This window comes from Zymoseptoria tritici, chromosome 1 (assembly GCF_000219625.1).
Source record: "Zymoseptoria tritici IPO323 chromosome 1, whole genome shotgun sequence".
In the NCBI taxonomy this organism is placed as follows: Eukaryota; Fungi; Ascomycota; class Dothideomycetes; order Mycosphaerellales; family Mycosphaerellaceae; genus Zymoseptoria; species Zymoseptoria tritici.
In genome coordinates this window covers 5,277,623-5,292,066 of record NC_018218.1, presented here as the reverse complement: position 1 = coordinate 5,292,066, position 14,444 = coordinate 5,277,623, and the positions used below count along the sequence as shown (strand labels likewise).

Genomic DNA, 14,444 nt, shown 5'->3' with positions numbered 1-14,444 from the left:
CGCCACGCCGATCTCCTTGCCTCATTCCTGCACACCCAATCAACCTCATCACATCAACCACGCACCCTACTATTTGTGTTCGATCACCAGCAAAGTAGGCGACATGAAAGCTCGGTCAAGACTCCGCTCGAAGTATAGGCCTTTCCGGCTCGAAGCTTAGCCACAACGAAGCCTTTCGTGGCAAGGCTTGCCATGGTCGGTACCACTGCGTTGTGGCGTCTTCCCTCTAGAACCAATAACAACCAGAATTGACAACATGACCGTCGCATGGCGTGGAGTCGGGAGTCGACCTCGTGGCAATGGCACTGACCTTCCTGTTCCGGCTGGTAGTCTGTGGCAGATGGAATTTTCGTCCGTGGGTCTTGAGCAAAACGGCTGGAGTATATGTAGTCTTGGGCTGGAAGCATCCCGACACCTTTTGCGACTCCTTCGCCCTTATACTATACTCAAACTTGCGAGCCATGGTCACCAACGTTGCTCTCCTGGCTTTGGGCGCCGTGTGTGCCTGGGCGCAAACATCTGATGCCGCATCCGAGACCAATGAGCCGAACAAATACACTGCCACCGACGCTGCTGCAGTGTCCGCAGCTCAAGCCACTGCTCCAACATACAGCGGTACACCACAGTCTCAGTACAAGCAAGGCAAAGTGTTCGACAGATTCGTCGAGATCTGGCTCGAAAACACAGACTACGACAAGGCTGCCGGCGATTCTAACCTCGCATACTTGGCCAGCAAGGGGATCACACTTACCAACTATTTCGCTGTGACCCACCCGTGAGTACTCGCCCAACCCGTGCTGAGATTCATCAGCTCACATCGGTCTTCCAGGTCTGAGCCCAACTATGTCGCATCTATTGGAGGTGATAATTTTGGAATGGACAATGATAACTTCAACCAAGTTGCGGACAACACATCTACGGTGGTCGATCTGCTGGAGGACAAGGGCATCTCGTGGGGCACGTATCAAGAGGATATGCCATTCAGCGGTTTCGAGGGCAAGGCCTGGGTCAATCAGAAGACCAAGGCGAACGACTACGTCCGCAAACACAACCCACCGGTCATCTACAACGCCAACACCTCCCAAAGACGCCTGTCATACCAGAAGAACCTCACTCAGTTCTACGTGGATCTCAACAACCAGAGACTCCCGCAATGGTCGTTTATTACTCCAAACATGACTTCTGATGGCCACGACACTTCTGTGACTACGGCCGGTACCTGGTCACGCAATTTCCTCGACCCGCTGCTCTCGAATGACTACTTCAACAGCAGGACATTGGTTCTCCTGACATTCGATGAGAATCACACGTACAACACCGGAAATCGTGTCTTCAGCATCCTGCTCGGAGGAGCCGTCCCAGACTCTCTACAAGGCACAAAGGATACCCAGTTCTATAACCACTACTCGGACATCGCTACCGTGGAAGCTAATTGGGACTTGCACACGCTCGGACGATGGGACGTCGGCGCCAACGTCTTCAAGCTCGTTGCAGACACAACGGGTGACACCTACACCTCTTGGGACGCCGTGACTGGTGACAATCCGAGCGTGTTCTTGAACGGCTCGTTCTCGGGACCCTTCAGCAGCAGCCAGAAGAACGCATATCCGGTTCCCAACACGAATGCGAAGTCTCCGTCGACCGGCCGCACGGTTCTGCCTAGCATTGTCGACAAGTACTCTTCTCAGCAGTCGTCCAAGAACATGTACTATAATAATGGAGTTATGATCCCGGACGGGCAACATCCTCCTCAGGGGTATTGATACAAAAGATGGTAACGGACAACAGAGCCAGATATTGACACATCGACAGCATATATAGACAGCAGATCCAGTCACAGCATTAAAGAAGACGCAAAAGCGAAGCACTATTGATCTCATCTCCAAGACCAGTCAAATCCATGCCCAGAACCGACACTTCTACACGATGCGGATGCCGATCTTGCCATGCGAATAGCATAATGCAGGATCGAAGGGGGATCACAATGGAGAAATGACGCAGATCAGACAGTTATCCTATACGTTCTCGCCACATTGTAGCTCAGGATAACGCCGCAAGATCCTCCGCCTCTTCCGCCGGAGCTTCCAAGGAGGGAGGAGCGCCTCCCCAACCAGTGCGATCTCTGCCCATCCGTGGGATCCCACCAGGTTGACCTGCAAGTCGATGTCGCTCTTGGCGCACATCAAAGGCCAGCATGCGATACTTGGAAGATGGGTCGTCCACATCGTCGTTCGCGCCATCAAGACTCCGTCGCAAGCCATCGCTCGTGCCCAACACTTCTTGCAATGCCTCCACAAACGTCGCCCGATCCATATCCTTCGGCCCGGTGATATCACCAATTCTGAAATGGACCCTTCTCCTCCTTCCCTCCTCCTCACTCAACTTCCTCAACGGCGCCAAGATCTTCGCCTTCTGCTCCCAGTGTCCCGTGTCCGTAGAATCACACCACGAGACGATCACCGTATTCAATCTCTCCGCTTTTCTCAACACATCACAAGCCCTCGATGCCCGCCTCTCAATTTCCGCGCAGAAGCTCTCCACGCCGAAACTGGGATAGCTCTTCAACAGCAGCACGTCGCAGAAGAAGACCACTTCAACTTTGCGGATGTGGGATAGACTCGGAGACTGCTCGAGTTTTCGGAGATCGGGATCGATGCGGAAGAAGTTGAAGGCGTGGGAGAAGACGAGTTTCCAGGTCGCGATGGCGTAGAAGTAGGAGAGAATCTCGGAGGTGATTTGAGGATGGATGTTGAGGAGGGAGGAGGTGGGCGGTCGGTGGTTGACGGAGGTTATGCCGACTGAGGGGAGTGGGTGGGAGACGTTCTCGCGAGGGAGAAGGTAGGAGTAGATGGCCTCTCGAATTTCGAGAGGGAGGCGGAGGAATGGAGGGATGCTACGAGGTTGTCGGCGTGGCGGTCGAGATGGGAGTGAGGCCATGGTAGGTAGGACGTTAGGGAAGGTTAGGAGGCGTGGCTTGTTAGACATGGTGGGCGGGTGGTCTTGTTGGATGAGAGTTTGGAAGAAAAGGTGCCCGCCTACATTGTCTTTGTAGATTCGAAGCTATAGCTGCTCTTTTATCAGAACGATGATGATCGTGTGATGGTGAACCACGGATGCTCAATGGCGGGGTGAGCAAGAAGCTGGTTGCTCAAATCGCTTGGCTTGGCATCGCGTTCCCCGACATTTGCTGAGCGCGTCAATCGACCGATCCCAGCACCTCGCCAAACATCATCTTCAAATCTCGCGACCGCCTTTGTTTCCACGACCTCTACAACGACTTTATGACTTACGATGCCATTGATACGGCGATCGCCGATGCTTGTTGTTGAGGATCATGTCCATTCATAACGATGCATGCATAACAACTGCAACGAACGGGAAAGTGGAGAGGCACGAAGCACACGACTTTACGCGCAAGAGGAAACGAGAAGACGACTTACAATGCGCCATTGATAGACGACCGTTCACGATACAAGTATGGCCGTTCTCAGGGTGCTTGGAGACCAACTTGGAGATCAGTGCTGACACGTGAACAGACCGATTCTACTGACCCATTCGCGAAACCACGAACTTTCACGCCGTTATGTCTACTATCACGATCGAACCTCCCACTCGCATACCTCGACACCGCACAATGTGGTAGCCGGATGTTCGCAGCCCACGTCCAGATACTCGAGGCATGTCATGATTTTCAAGACGAGACGAATTTACTGGTCGTTGAAGATGAGGGAGAAGCACGACTATACGCTATTGAGAGAGTACAGAGACGACGGTATGCGTTATGCCGGCTGGGAGCATGGGTCAAGACTGGTGACGTCGAACAACGATCAAATATGGATGTACGACCGGATCAGGCCCCACGGAAACGACACGCGTTGAAGCTTGAGAACTCTGGCCAACCTTGGTGGATGTCTGTGGCGGTCGAGGAGAAGACGGAGGACATACACAGTGACAGTGTACGAGGATGTCTGCCGGCATTGTCTATGCAGAGACCAAGGAGTGCCGTGGCAGCAGGACAATCTCTAGTCATGCCTGACGATCCAGCCCTGCTTCCGCACAGCCTCGATACGGCGGAGCCTGATATCTTGAAGATTCCCATACCAGCTGAGGCGCTTGAAGAGTTGACGAAACACTATCTGGATGCCCTCTACCTCTCCAGGACACCTTTGGCATACTTCACTAAAGGTCCATTAGCTCGAGCCAGGGCGGCGTTCGCATCATCACCGGCAGAGCTCGTAACGTTCCTTCGCGGATCAATCTTGTCGTCTTCAGTGATGGACAAGAAGTACCGAGAAGTCATTGCTGAGCACGTGAAGGAGATGCCTAGCTTTGACGCAGAGGCTTCTGCAACGAAGCCCAAGTCGAAAAGGAAGCGCAAGTGGAAGGCGAAGAGAGACAAGTCTGGCTTTTTCGTCGATGAAAAGGACCACGTCGAGCAGTGGTGGCAGAAGGACGACGACTCTGGAGGTTCGCCAAATGCAGCCGACAGTACAGACGCTGTGCTCAAGCGACGTTCACCACGATTACGGAATCGAGAAACGTTTATGCAAATCATCCTGATACTGGAGATACTGGCTCTGGAGGCGGGAATACCTTCCACAGAGTTGTCGACAGCCAATGAATCACAAGACGCGGACTCGCAAGCGCAAGAATCGCAAGCGGCGGGTGAGAAGAAGCCGAGAAAGAAGAAGGAGGTCGATCTGCCGGCTGTGCTCGAATCCTTAATCGATCGCCTCTGCATTTGGTACTCCTTAGAGACTACCACGCCAATCAAGCCCGGCGCCAATGGCAGCGGCGATTCGAAAGACGAGACGAGTGATGATCTGAAGAGCTTCTGTACGGAGGTCATCTTGCCATTCTACGGAGGCCGGGTCGCCGATCAAGCCAATTCGACCAGCAAGAAACTGGGCGGTCCGTCTGTGCCGAAGCCTGCTTCGCAGCGCGTATCAGCAGCGTCTAGGAAGCCAGGAGAGCCAGCAGAACGTCGCGCGCCAGAAAAGAAGCCGAGAAAACCGCTGGGACGTGTATCAACCGATACGCTCAACAGTATTGGCACGCGACCTCCTCTGCTTCATCGCTCCGCTACCGACTCGGCCGCATTGTCACCACTCATCAAGCAAGAAGAGGTCGAACTACCTTCGCTTGACAGAATCCCACTCGCTAGGCCAAGATCGCAACCGCAAGTTCCAGCATTTCCCAAACCACGCGCCAGCCTCCTCCAACAGGTATCCTTCAACAAGCGAGAGGTCGATCTCTCAGCTATGTCCCAAGCCAACGAGGAAAAGAAACGCAAGAAGGCCAAGGTTCAGGAGCAAATCAAGGATGCTATCGGCACGCTAAGAAAACCCAACAGAGCTCTTGCCGTGGTGGAAGTCGCCAAGAATGCAGACGAGAGCTTCGCTAAAGCCATCGCCAGAGGCAAGACGACGTCCAGCACCAACCACTCGCAGCGAAGACCGACGGCCCAGACTTCGGTCGCAGTTACAGCCACGCCGCGACACATCAAAGCCACACCTATGCCACGAAGACGGACTAACAGAGGCTCGGATGAGAAGTCTACTCAACTCGTACCTGCCTCCTCGACCAGACTCTTCGCCGGACGAAGCTCAGATGTCGTGCCAAGCAGCTCCTTTGCCATTCCTCAGACCGCACAAAAGACCGCCCACCGGACTGCGGGGCCCAGTATTGAAGAGACGCCCTCCCGCGGGTTTGCTAAGTTCATGCCCGCAGCTTTGGCAAGACCTCCAGGCACTTTGCTGGAGTCGCCTACCGTCCGTCGCACCGCTGCGCCCATCTCAGAGACTCCCTCGCGCCCGCTGCGCATGCCTGGCTTGATGGAGACGCCGAAGGTGAGGCAGCCAGTGGGATTGAGAAGGGTCGAGGCGAGTCCGGCGCAGGTGATGGCTTCGCCGATAGTGGGAAGGGATGCGGGATCGGGTCTGGGGAGTGGTGGGAAGAGCATATATGGGGCTTTAGGGTGGGATGAGGAAGAGTATGAGGAGTTGAGCTGACGAAGTGCTCACTCATTCTGCATCTTGAAGTCTTTCGTTACGAGGACCATGACATGTGCATCGATCACAAATCCATATTACGCCAGCCTGTTCTCCAGACGTCTTCGGTGCCGTCCTGACAGCTGCAACCACTGCAACTAAATAAATGACGTCTCACCGCTCGGCGAAACGGGCCGAGGCGCCTTCATTTCTCTTTCCACAAACGGCAAGCACGCGCAGAACCGCATTGATTGTCGTCGACACGTCACCTCGATACTGCACTTGGTTATAGACCATGAACAGTCTGTAAGGTAACCTTAAGTATCAGCATCCAACGTCGAGTGTGTGGCTTTCCCGAAACTCGTCCGATTTCCCTCCGCGTCAAAGATCTCCCAGCACAAGCTTTTGTCAAGTTCCTACTTCGGTAAGAACGGCACATTTCTGCCATCGCTCCGCGTAGCCGAATCATGAGGAGAGGCGACCTCGCTCTTCCTTCTTGAACGTATGACTCCATCTCTTCGACTTCTACAATCCGACTAATCAGAAGTTCGTGAACGTATGTGACGGAACAACAGCACGTCCTCACAATTGAAGTAGACAGCCTTCTTCGACCATCTCTAGCCCACGCCGGGCAGGACAGCTCTTCAGCCCGAGCGCATTCAAGATGAAGGACTCCCACGACCTCCCATCAACCAGCGCGTCCGACCACTCCCACGACGAAAAAGACCACACCTCCGACAACGATGCCTCTGCCCCAACAAAAGAATCCTTCTCCTCCCCATCCCAACCAACAATCCCACCTCCACCCGACGGCGGCTACGGCTGGGTCTGCACCTTCTGCTGCGCCATGATAAACGCCCACACCTGGGGCCTCAACTCCTCCTACGGCGTCTTCCTCGCGCACTACCTCCGCAACAACACTTTCCCGGGAGCCGGCCGGCTCTCCTACGCCTTCGTCGGCTCCCTCTCCATTTCCACCGCCATGCTCATCTCACCTTGTGCGACCATCACCACTCGAAAGTACGGAACGCGGACGACGTTGTTCATCGGGATTGTGCTGGAGTGCGCGAGCCTGATCGGCGCGAGTTTCGCAAAGACGATTTGGCAGTTATTTCTATCCCAGGGCGTGGCGTTTGGGTTTGGCATGGGGTTCTTGTTTGTGGGCAGCGTGGGGATTCCGCCGCAATGGTTTTCGAAGAAGAGGTCTTTTGCGAATGCGATTTCCGCGAGTGGGTCCGGGTTTGGAGGGTTGGTGTACTCTCTCGCGGCGGGCGCGATGTTGCAGTCGATCGGACTGGCGTGGACGTTTCGCGTGCTGGGGATTGTGGCCACGGGGGTGAATGTCATTTGTGCGCTGTTGATCCGGGATCGGAATAAGATTCTCAATTCGAGGCAGAATGCTTTTGATTGGAGGTTGTTTAAGAGGGCGGAGTATCTCCTGCTGTGTGCGTATGGGTGGTTCTCGATGTTGGCGTACGTGGTTCTCATCTTCTCTCTGGCCAATTACGCCAATGCGATTGGACTGTCGGCTTCTCAGGGAGCGGTGGTCTCGGCACTCCTCAATCTCGGTCAGGCACTCGGACGACCTCCCATTGGATTCTTCTCAGATGCAATCGGTCGCATCAACATGGCCGCTGCGATGACCTTCCTCGCCGGCCTGTTCAGCTTCGCAATCTGGATTCCTGCGACTTCCTACGGCGTCCTCATCTTCTTCGCTCTGATCGGCGGTGCCGTTGCGGGAACATTTTGGGCGACCATCGGTCCCGTGGCGGCAGAAATCACGGGTCTGAAATACGTCCCGTCAGCTCTCAATTTAATCTGGCTGGTCATCGTCCTTCCATGTACTTTCAGCGAACCCATTGCGCTCGAGATCGTGTCCGGGACGGGTTCATACCTCGGAACGCAGCTGTTCGTCGGATTCATGTACTTCGCTGCGGCGGTGTGTTTGGTATTACTGCGAGGGTGGAAGATGGGCGAGCTGGACGAGCTGGCGAGGTGTAAAGGGAGTGACGGCGAGGAGGTGGACGTCGTGGATACGGGTGCTTTAGGCGAGGCGATGGAGGATCGAGCGAGGAGGGTGGGGAGGAAGAGTATCTGGACGGAATGGTGGAGATGGAGGAAAGTGTAGATCTAGTTGGCTGATAATAGTAACCACGAGAACGAATGAACAACTTTCCGACTTTGCATGAAGCTGGTGAGGTGCTCGTTCCGCTGGGGCTGGGGCCTTTTGGTTCATCCTTGTAAACTCAATGGCGCAAGAAGACCAGGGTCACGTCACTAGGCATGGGTCCAAAGATCACGCAAACAAAAAACTTCGTGGTTCATATTGGTTTCAAGGATGAACCAAGGTCGTGGAAGACAACCAAGGCATATGTATGTGAAGTCGCAAGTATTGTCACAGCGAAATATCAGCATATGTACACTCCGTAGCGTGTGCTCTGTATATACAAAAGTATGTACAAGTCTCGTCTAACAATGTTCTGAGATGTTCAATCAGATCTTCGGTCTAGTAGATCAGACAGCCCTCTCCTTCAGTTCTTTCACTCTGTCCATTGATCGCACTCGTCCCGTCGGCTGAAACGTCACGGCCAGAGCGCTCTCCTTTGGCTCCTTGGTGGTAGGCGTGTTGGCATGGTTGACCAGGACTGGCTCGTTGTGACATCTCGGTTTTGAGTAAGTCGCTTGCGTATGGTCTTTCGTCGACCAGCTGCCACCGGACATATGGGCATTGTAGCCACTCGGAACTTGCTGGTGGTCGTGCAGAATCCTTTTCGTCCGTATTTAGCCCGGAAAAAGGCATCTTGGAGGTTTGGTGTTCCACTCATTCAAGAGCATGTCCGTCCGACCATGGATTCTACCTCGGCAGTCTGCCATTCGGTGCCTTCTTGTCCCTGATAAAGCTATGCCTTCATGCCCTTCGTCATGAACTCGAGAACATATGCTTAAACTTCTCAATCTTCGTCGAGATATACCTTTCCACCTCCGGCCCTTGCACACCCTTCTCTCCACCTGAACTCCACGCCAACGGAATCATCGGCACTCTCTCCACCACTCTAACCTGCTTCTCCGGACCCTCCACAGCCCTAACCTTCTCCGGATTATTCGTCAATAACCTGATCCCTCGATCACCTCCCAACCCGAGATCTAATAGCATGGCTGTCGCCAGCCCATATGATCGCGCATCTCCTGGATGCCGTAGCAAAACATTCGCTTCCATTGTATCGTGTCCCAGATCTTGCAGATTGTACGCTTTTAGTTTCTCACCGAGACCGATTCCGCGACCTTCTTGTCGGAGGTAGACGATTACGCCGCCGGACGAAGGGAGATTGTGCAGTTGTTTGAGATTTGTGGAGGAAGCGTCGGGCGTCGCGGCGGGTAAGGACATCAATCGTGCGGCTTCGTCGAGTTGTTCGCCGCAATCGCATCGCGCGGACCAGACTGTTTCACCAGTATAGCATTCAGAGTGGATTCGGACCAAAGGAGGCCCGAGTTCGGAGGGATAGGAGGGAGAATAGGACCAGTCGGATTCGGAGGTGGGTGGGGTGAGGGTCGCAGGGTCGGCGGCGGACGAGCTGGAGCGTGAGCGAGGAGTGACAACACCGGCATCGTGACGGATGGCGTCAAGTCGGGAATGTGTGCGACCAGGATAGAGAGTGCCCGTGTATGCACCGCGGATCATACGGTCCCGTTCGGTTTCGCCCGGTCGTGGAGCATCGAGACTTCGACTGCGAATATGTGGCCCAAAGACAATAGCGAGGTGTTCTTTGTTATCGGCGTCGTTGGTGTAAAGGTGAAGGAACATCTCCTGGCCTGTTGTGGTCGGGATTCGTGCTCGTACTTCGCATTGGACGTGCGGCAGCTTTTCGAGGACTTTGGGAGTATTGGAGTCCGCGACAGGCTGTTCGACAGCCTCGACGGGGATGCTCTTGGGCAGTCGGTCACGACGAATGTTATCAGTGAAGGGCGAGCGCGGAGGTGTAAGCGCCGGGCTGACGAGAGGCGGAGCAGCGGAGGAGAAGTCGTCGGCATCGAGGTTCAAGTCAGAGGGAGCATGGCGGGGGCGGGGAGCCGCAAGAGGCGTGAAGCCTGGGGAGCCGTGGGCGGGAAATTCAGGCATGGCGGTGTTGAAGAGTGGTGGGAGGGAGAGGACAAGAGTAAGGTAGAGTGAAGCACACCGAGGGGACTACAGTGTGTTCATGCGTGGTGAGGTAGTGGTTCAGTCGGGTGGTATTCCATTTCTCGAAGGCGATGACAAAGCCGAGGTCGGCGGCGTGGGGGGAAGCCTAGGTGAAATATGCGACGGCCCGAAGCACGAGCGACCATGATCCGAGTCCGACGCTATTGCCGACGGGACGGAATTGCTCCGAATCAAACCCATTCTCATTCCTCTGCTCCTCCATCAATTGGTATCAATGTTGCGAATGGACTCACTGGGCGTGTAGCGGACAGTCGTATATTGCCACACCAGAGTACAGAGTACGGACATCTCAGCGACACCTACGGTAAGAGCTGTTCTTCGTCTGGCTCTTTTTTGTTTGCCAACTTCGCTGTCGTCATCATGTTGGCTTGAACACAAGAAAGAAGACGACCATTTCATTTCATACACCTTCTTCTACCACTCCCCACATCACATTGATACTCAGCAATAACGATGGACCACCACCGTCCGCACCCCTTCTCCGCCTTCGAAGGCTACTACTCCAAATTCGACCTCCCCTCCGGCGGCCATCTCGCCCTCGTAGCCTGCAAAGTCCGCAATGCCCGCTCAAAACCACACATGCTCTCCTTCACTTACGTTCCACCCGGCTCGTCTTCATCAGAAGTCTACCAGCGCGAAGTATGGCCCGACTCCATGACCTTCACTCCTCTTCCCGGCGACGAAGGTTTCCGCATCGACATTCCCTCCATCGGCGTCATCCACTGGACTGAGAAGTTCACACAATACTACCTCGACCACTCGGACTTCTCTTTCCATGCGACAGCTACGAATCGCACGCCGTGGTGTCCCAGTCAAGCGAACAGCACACCAGAGTCATGGCTCGTCTACCTGCCTTTGCCGCTGCATTGGCACGTCCACTCTCTCGCTTCAACCGCCGAATTTGAGCTCTCCATCCCGTCTGACGTGCTGCCGGAGGAAGACAAGAAAGGCACAGCTCTTGTTCACGACGAGAAGAACTGGGCGAAATCCTTCCCTTCCGCACATATCTGGGTCCAAGGCCGCTCATCAGATCAGACGAGCATCTGTCTCGCTGGCGGCCAAATTCTAGGAATGGAAGCTTTCCTCCTCGGATATCGGTCACCCACCTTGAATCTTTCCTTCATCCCGCCGTTTGCACTACGCATTTTCGGCTGGTCACCCTTCCTCTCATACATCCAGTCCTGGGACGAGAAGAAATTCGACCTCACAGTGTCCAGTTGGCGGTATAAATTGGAAGTGCAAGCCACAGCCCCGAAAGGGACGTTCTTCAGTCTGAGTAGTCCATTTCCGGAAGGCCATCGGGAGAACTATTTGGGCCAGAGTTTTGCCGCGACGATACGGGTGAGGATTTGGGAGAGAGGTTGGTTGGGACCTTTTGGTGGAGGTGAGTGGGCGAGGGTGAGGGAGGAGGTGTTTGAGGGTGGAAGTCTGGAGTTTGGAGGGGAGTTCTATCCGCCGAGGGGGAGTGAGGTTCGGGAGCGTTGAGGTCTCAGACGTGCTGTTCTCGGCTCGGCGGAAGCAACGCACTCCCGAGCTACTGCAAGCGACTTTGTGCATTCAGAGAACAGCAGCACGAGCAAGCGTACAATGCTAGGCCATCATAGCCATTGGTGCGACTCATCCTGAACATGCAATCTCATTTCACAAACATGCCTCCATCTTCATGCAGGAACAAACAGAACCTTCGCCATGTGTTCCGTAAGGTTGGCACCCGTCAACTAGTGCTCGTTGTCTTGCCGTTTCAGGGAAGGGGAAGTCTCGAGCAGCGTCGTTTAAACTCCGGTCAGACAGCTGTACGAGTTATCCGAGTGAGCTTAAATTTATACGAGATTTTCCGAGATTACAAGGACGGAGCATCAAAGGGGCGTACCTGCAGGTACTTTCTCATCCTCGTCTAGAGATACATATATCGTGGTGGAGGTCTGGATGGTTGGACGGGACATGACATTCGTTGAGATTTGTTTTGGACGTTTGTGTCTGATCGACGTTGTTGCTGTCTTTACCTACAGACTCGTTCTTTTGTTTGGATCTGATTGATGCTGGCGCTGTCTTTACCTCCAGACTTTCTTTGACTCAGGACATTCACACCCTCTTTTGGAGCTATGTTCGAGCTACGGACTGTACTGCTGGCTGCGGTCGCAATCGGTATTGCATATGTCGCTCGCGGGCTGGTCAATGGGTACAAGCTCCGGGCGAGGCGGCAAGGCTTGGTGAGTACGGCAGTGGTGGATGTACAATCATTGTGACTGATCAGGCTCACAGCCAGGACCACCGCACTCATGGCTCTTCGGAGACTTGGGCACAATGGGCAAGATTAACGATGCAAACCCAGCGAGGGCACATCCACATGGTGAGCGCAGTGGAACAAGCATTTATTCGGCCTCGCCAAACTCCCACACTGATTGCCCTTCCCAGCGGTCCTCATTCAAGTCCGGAAAATGTTCAACCTCCCTCGATACATGTACCTCGATCTCTGGCCCATCACCTACAGCATCCTCGTCGTGCAGGATCCAGACATGGCCCAGCAAGTCGTGGTGGAGCATCAAGCGCTGAAGCATCCCATTCCCAAGGACATCATGGAAGCCGTCGTGGGTCCGGACGACATGGTCACGATGGACGGCCCTCAATGGAAGATGTGGCGCACTATGTTCGCGCCGGGCTTCAGTAACAAACACGTCATGTCGCAAGTCCCGGGATTCGTGGACGATGTCAACATCTTCATCGAGCGATTGAGCGAGCATGCCGAGCGAAGGGATGTGTTCCGTTTGTTTGAGCGGACTTCGAGGTTGACTGTTGATGCGATCGGGAGGTCGGTGTTGAACATCCAGTTCAACATGCAACGCGGTGACCATGCCTTTTTCCGTGCTTTGACCCAACAATTGCAACTCCTCGAAAATGGCCCATTCGGAATACTCACCGGCTGGTCGCCGTTGGTCATATATCAGAAGTGGTGCAACAATCGCATCATGAGCGACTACTTCGGCAAAGTTCTGGATGATGCCTACGCAAAGAGACGTCTGCAGCGGGAGATCAAGGACGACTCGGGCCGGACGACTCTCGACCTCGCGCTCGACAGCTGCTTCGCTGGCGAGAGCAGCATCGTCGAAGCTCGACCGGAGAAGCTCAACCCGACACTGCGAACAGGCATCATCACTCAACTCCGCACCTTCGTCTTCGCCGGCCATGACACCACAGCCGCCACTATCTGCTACCTCTTCTACGTCCTTTCCAAGAATCCCACTTGCCTGCAACGTCTCCGCGAAGAACACGAAATCATTCTGGGCTCCTCATCTACCACAGCGTCCACTCTGAAATCTTCTCCTCACCTCCTCAACCAGCTCGAATACACCCACTGCGTCATCAAGGAAACCCTCCGCCTCTACCCCATCGGCGGCACAGTGCGATCAGGCTCTCCATCATTGCACCTCACCGACCGCGAGACGGGTGAAAAGTTCCCCACCGACGGCTACATGATCATGATCGATCAGTACGGCATGGGACGCAGCGAAGACATTTGGGGTCCCGACGCCAACGACTTCAACCCGGATCGCTTCATGCCCGAGAACAGCGGCAAGATTCCAAAGGGTGCGTACAGGGCCTTTGAACTGGGTCCGAAGAATTGTATCGGACAGAATTTTGCCATCATGGAGATGAAGGTTGTGTTGGCGTTGGTGGCGAGAGTGATGGAATTCTCTACGGCGCTGGATGAAGAGGGATTGGCGGAGGTGGGAAGAGATGGGAGTGACTTTGCGAAGGATCCGAGCTTTAGGAAAGGAAAGCAGGATGTTGAGGGAGAGGAGATGTATCAAGGTGAGTTTGATGTGGTGCGATCGTTGAGGGCGATCAGATGTCTGGCTAACACTTGTGCACAGTTCTTGTTGGAGCGGCGAAGCCGAGAGAGGGCATGCCTGTTCGGGTGAAGAAGGTTGATTGGAAGCCTTGAGATGCGTGAGAAGAGATCGTTTCTTCATTGGCATTATGCAAGAGTCTGGAATTCACTGCTACTCTCCCTATAGGTCTTTGACTCGAACCTTCCTTTGACCAGAATGAGTACAAGCCGCGATCCAATTCGCAATCTGTCGAACCCAACAACGTAAAGAATGGATCCCGCAATGGTTGTGAATAGGATTCTGCGTCTTGGATAGATATCGCCAAGATATGTCTTTGCGGGTCGATGTTTTGATGGAATGCAATTCCAACGCTGGAATGCGTTCAATCTCCAACACCATGAGACCACGACCCTTTCTCTCCACGGT

The 14,444-nt window shown here is 54.3% G+C and overlaps 6 protein-coding genes across 6 annotated transcripts; 5 read left to right on the top strand and 1 right to left on the bottom strand.

Moving 5' to 3' along the window:
- Positions 1-461: 461 nt before the first annotated feature.
- MYCGRDRAFT_67329 (uncharacterized protein) lies at positions 462-1,773 on the top strand (the record flags this gene model as incomplete). The annotated part of the gene is made up of 2 exons (XM_003856916.1): positions 462-775; positions 830-1,773. 2 exons carry the CDS (start codon positions 462-464, stop codon positions 1,761-1,763), a joined length of 1,248 nt encoding a protein of 415 aa, XP_003856964.1.
- Positions 1,774-3,334: 1,561 nt separating this feature from the next.
- MYCGRDRAFT_90108 (uncharacterized protein) lies at positions 3,335-6,011 on the top strand (the record flags this gene model as incomplete). Its single annotated transcript, XM_003856917.1, has 2 exons — positions 3,335-3,475; positions 3,537-6,011. The coding sequence occupies 2 exons, from the start codon at positions 3,335-3,337 to the stop codon at positions 6,009-6,011; spliced, it is 2,616 nt and encodes an 871-aa protein (XP_003856965.1).
- A 535-nt stretch (positions 6,012-6,546) lies between these two features.
- On the top strand, positions 6,547-8,118 carry MYCGRDRAFT_67327 (uncharacterized protein; the record flags this gene model as incomplete). Its single annotated transcript, XM_003856918.1, has 1 exon — positions 6,547-8,118. The coding sequence occupies one exon, from the start codon at positions 6,655-6,657 to the stop codon at positions 8,116-8,118; it is 1,464 nt and encodes a 487-aa protein (XP_003856966.1).
- A 792-nt stretch (positions 8,119-8,910) lies between these two features.
- MYCGRDRAFT_31520 (uncharacterized protein) lies at positions 8,911-10,107 on the bottom strand (the record flags this gene model as incomplete). Its single annotated transcript, XM_003856670.1, has 1 exon — positions 8,911-10,107. The coding sequence occupies one exon, from the start codon at positions 10,105-10,107 to the stop codon at positions 8,911-8,913; it is 1,197 nt and encodes a 398-aa protein (XP_003856718.1).
- Positions 10,108-10,641: 534 nt separating this feature from the next.
- Positions 10,642-11,673, top strand: MYCGRDRAFT_32807 (uncharacterized protein; the record flags this gene model as incomplete). The annotated part of the gene is made up of 1 exon (XM_003856919.1): positions 10,642-11,673. The coding sequence occupies one exon, from the start codon at positions 10,642-10,644 to the stop codon at positions 11,671-11,673; it is 1,032 nt and encodes a 343-aa protein (XP_003856967.1).
- Positions 11,674-12,091: 418 nt separating this feature from the next.
- Positions 12,092-14,232, top strand: CYP-14 (putative P450 monooxygenase; the record flags this gene model as incomplete). The annotated part of the gene is made up of 4 exons (XM_003856920.1): positions 12,092-12,398; positions 12,451-12,538; positions 12,604-13,998; positions 14,061-14,232. The coding sequence occupies 4 exons, from the start codon at positions 12,291-12,293 to the stop codon at positions 14,129-14,131; spliced, it is 1,662 nt and encodes a 553-aa protein (XP_003856968.1).
- Positions 14,233-14,444: the final 212 nt, after the last annotated feature.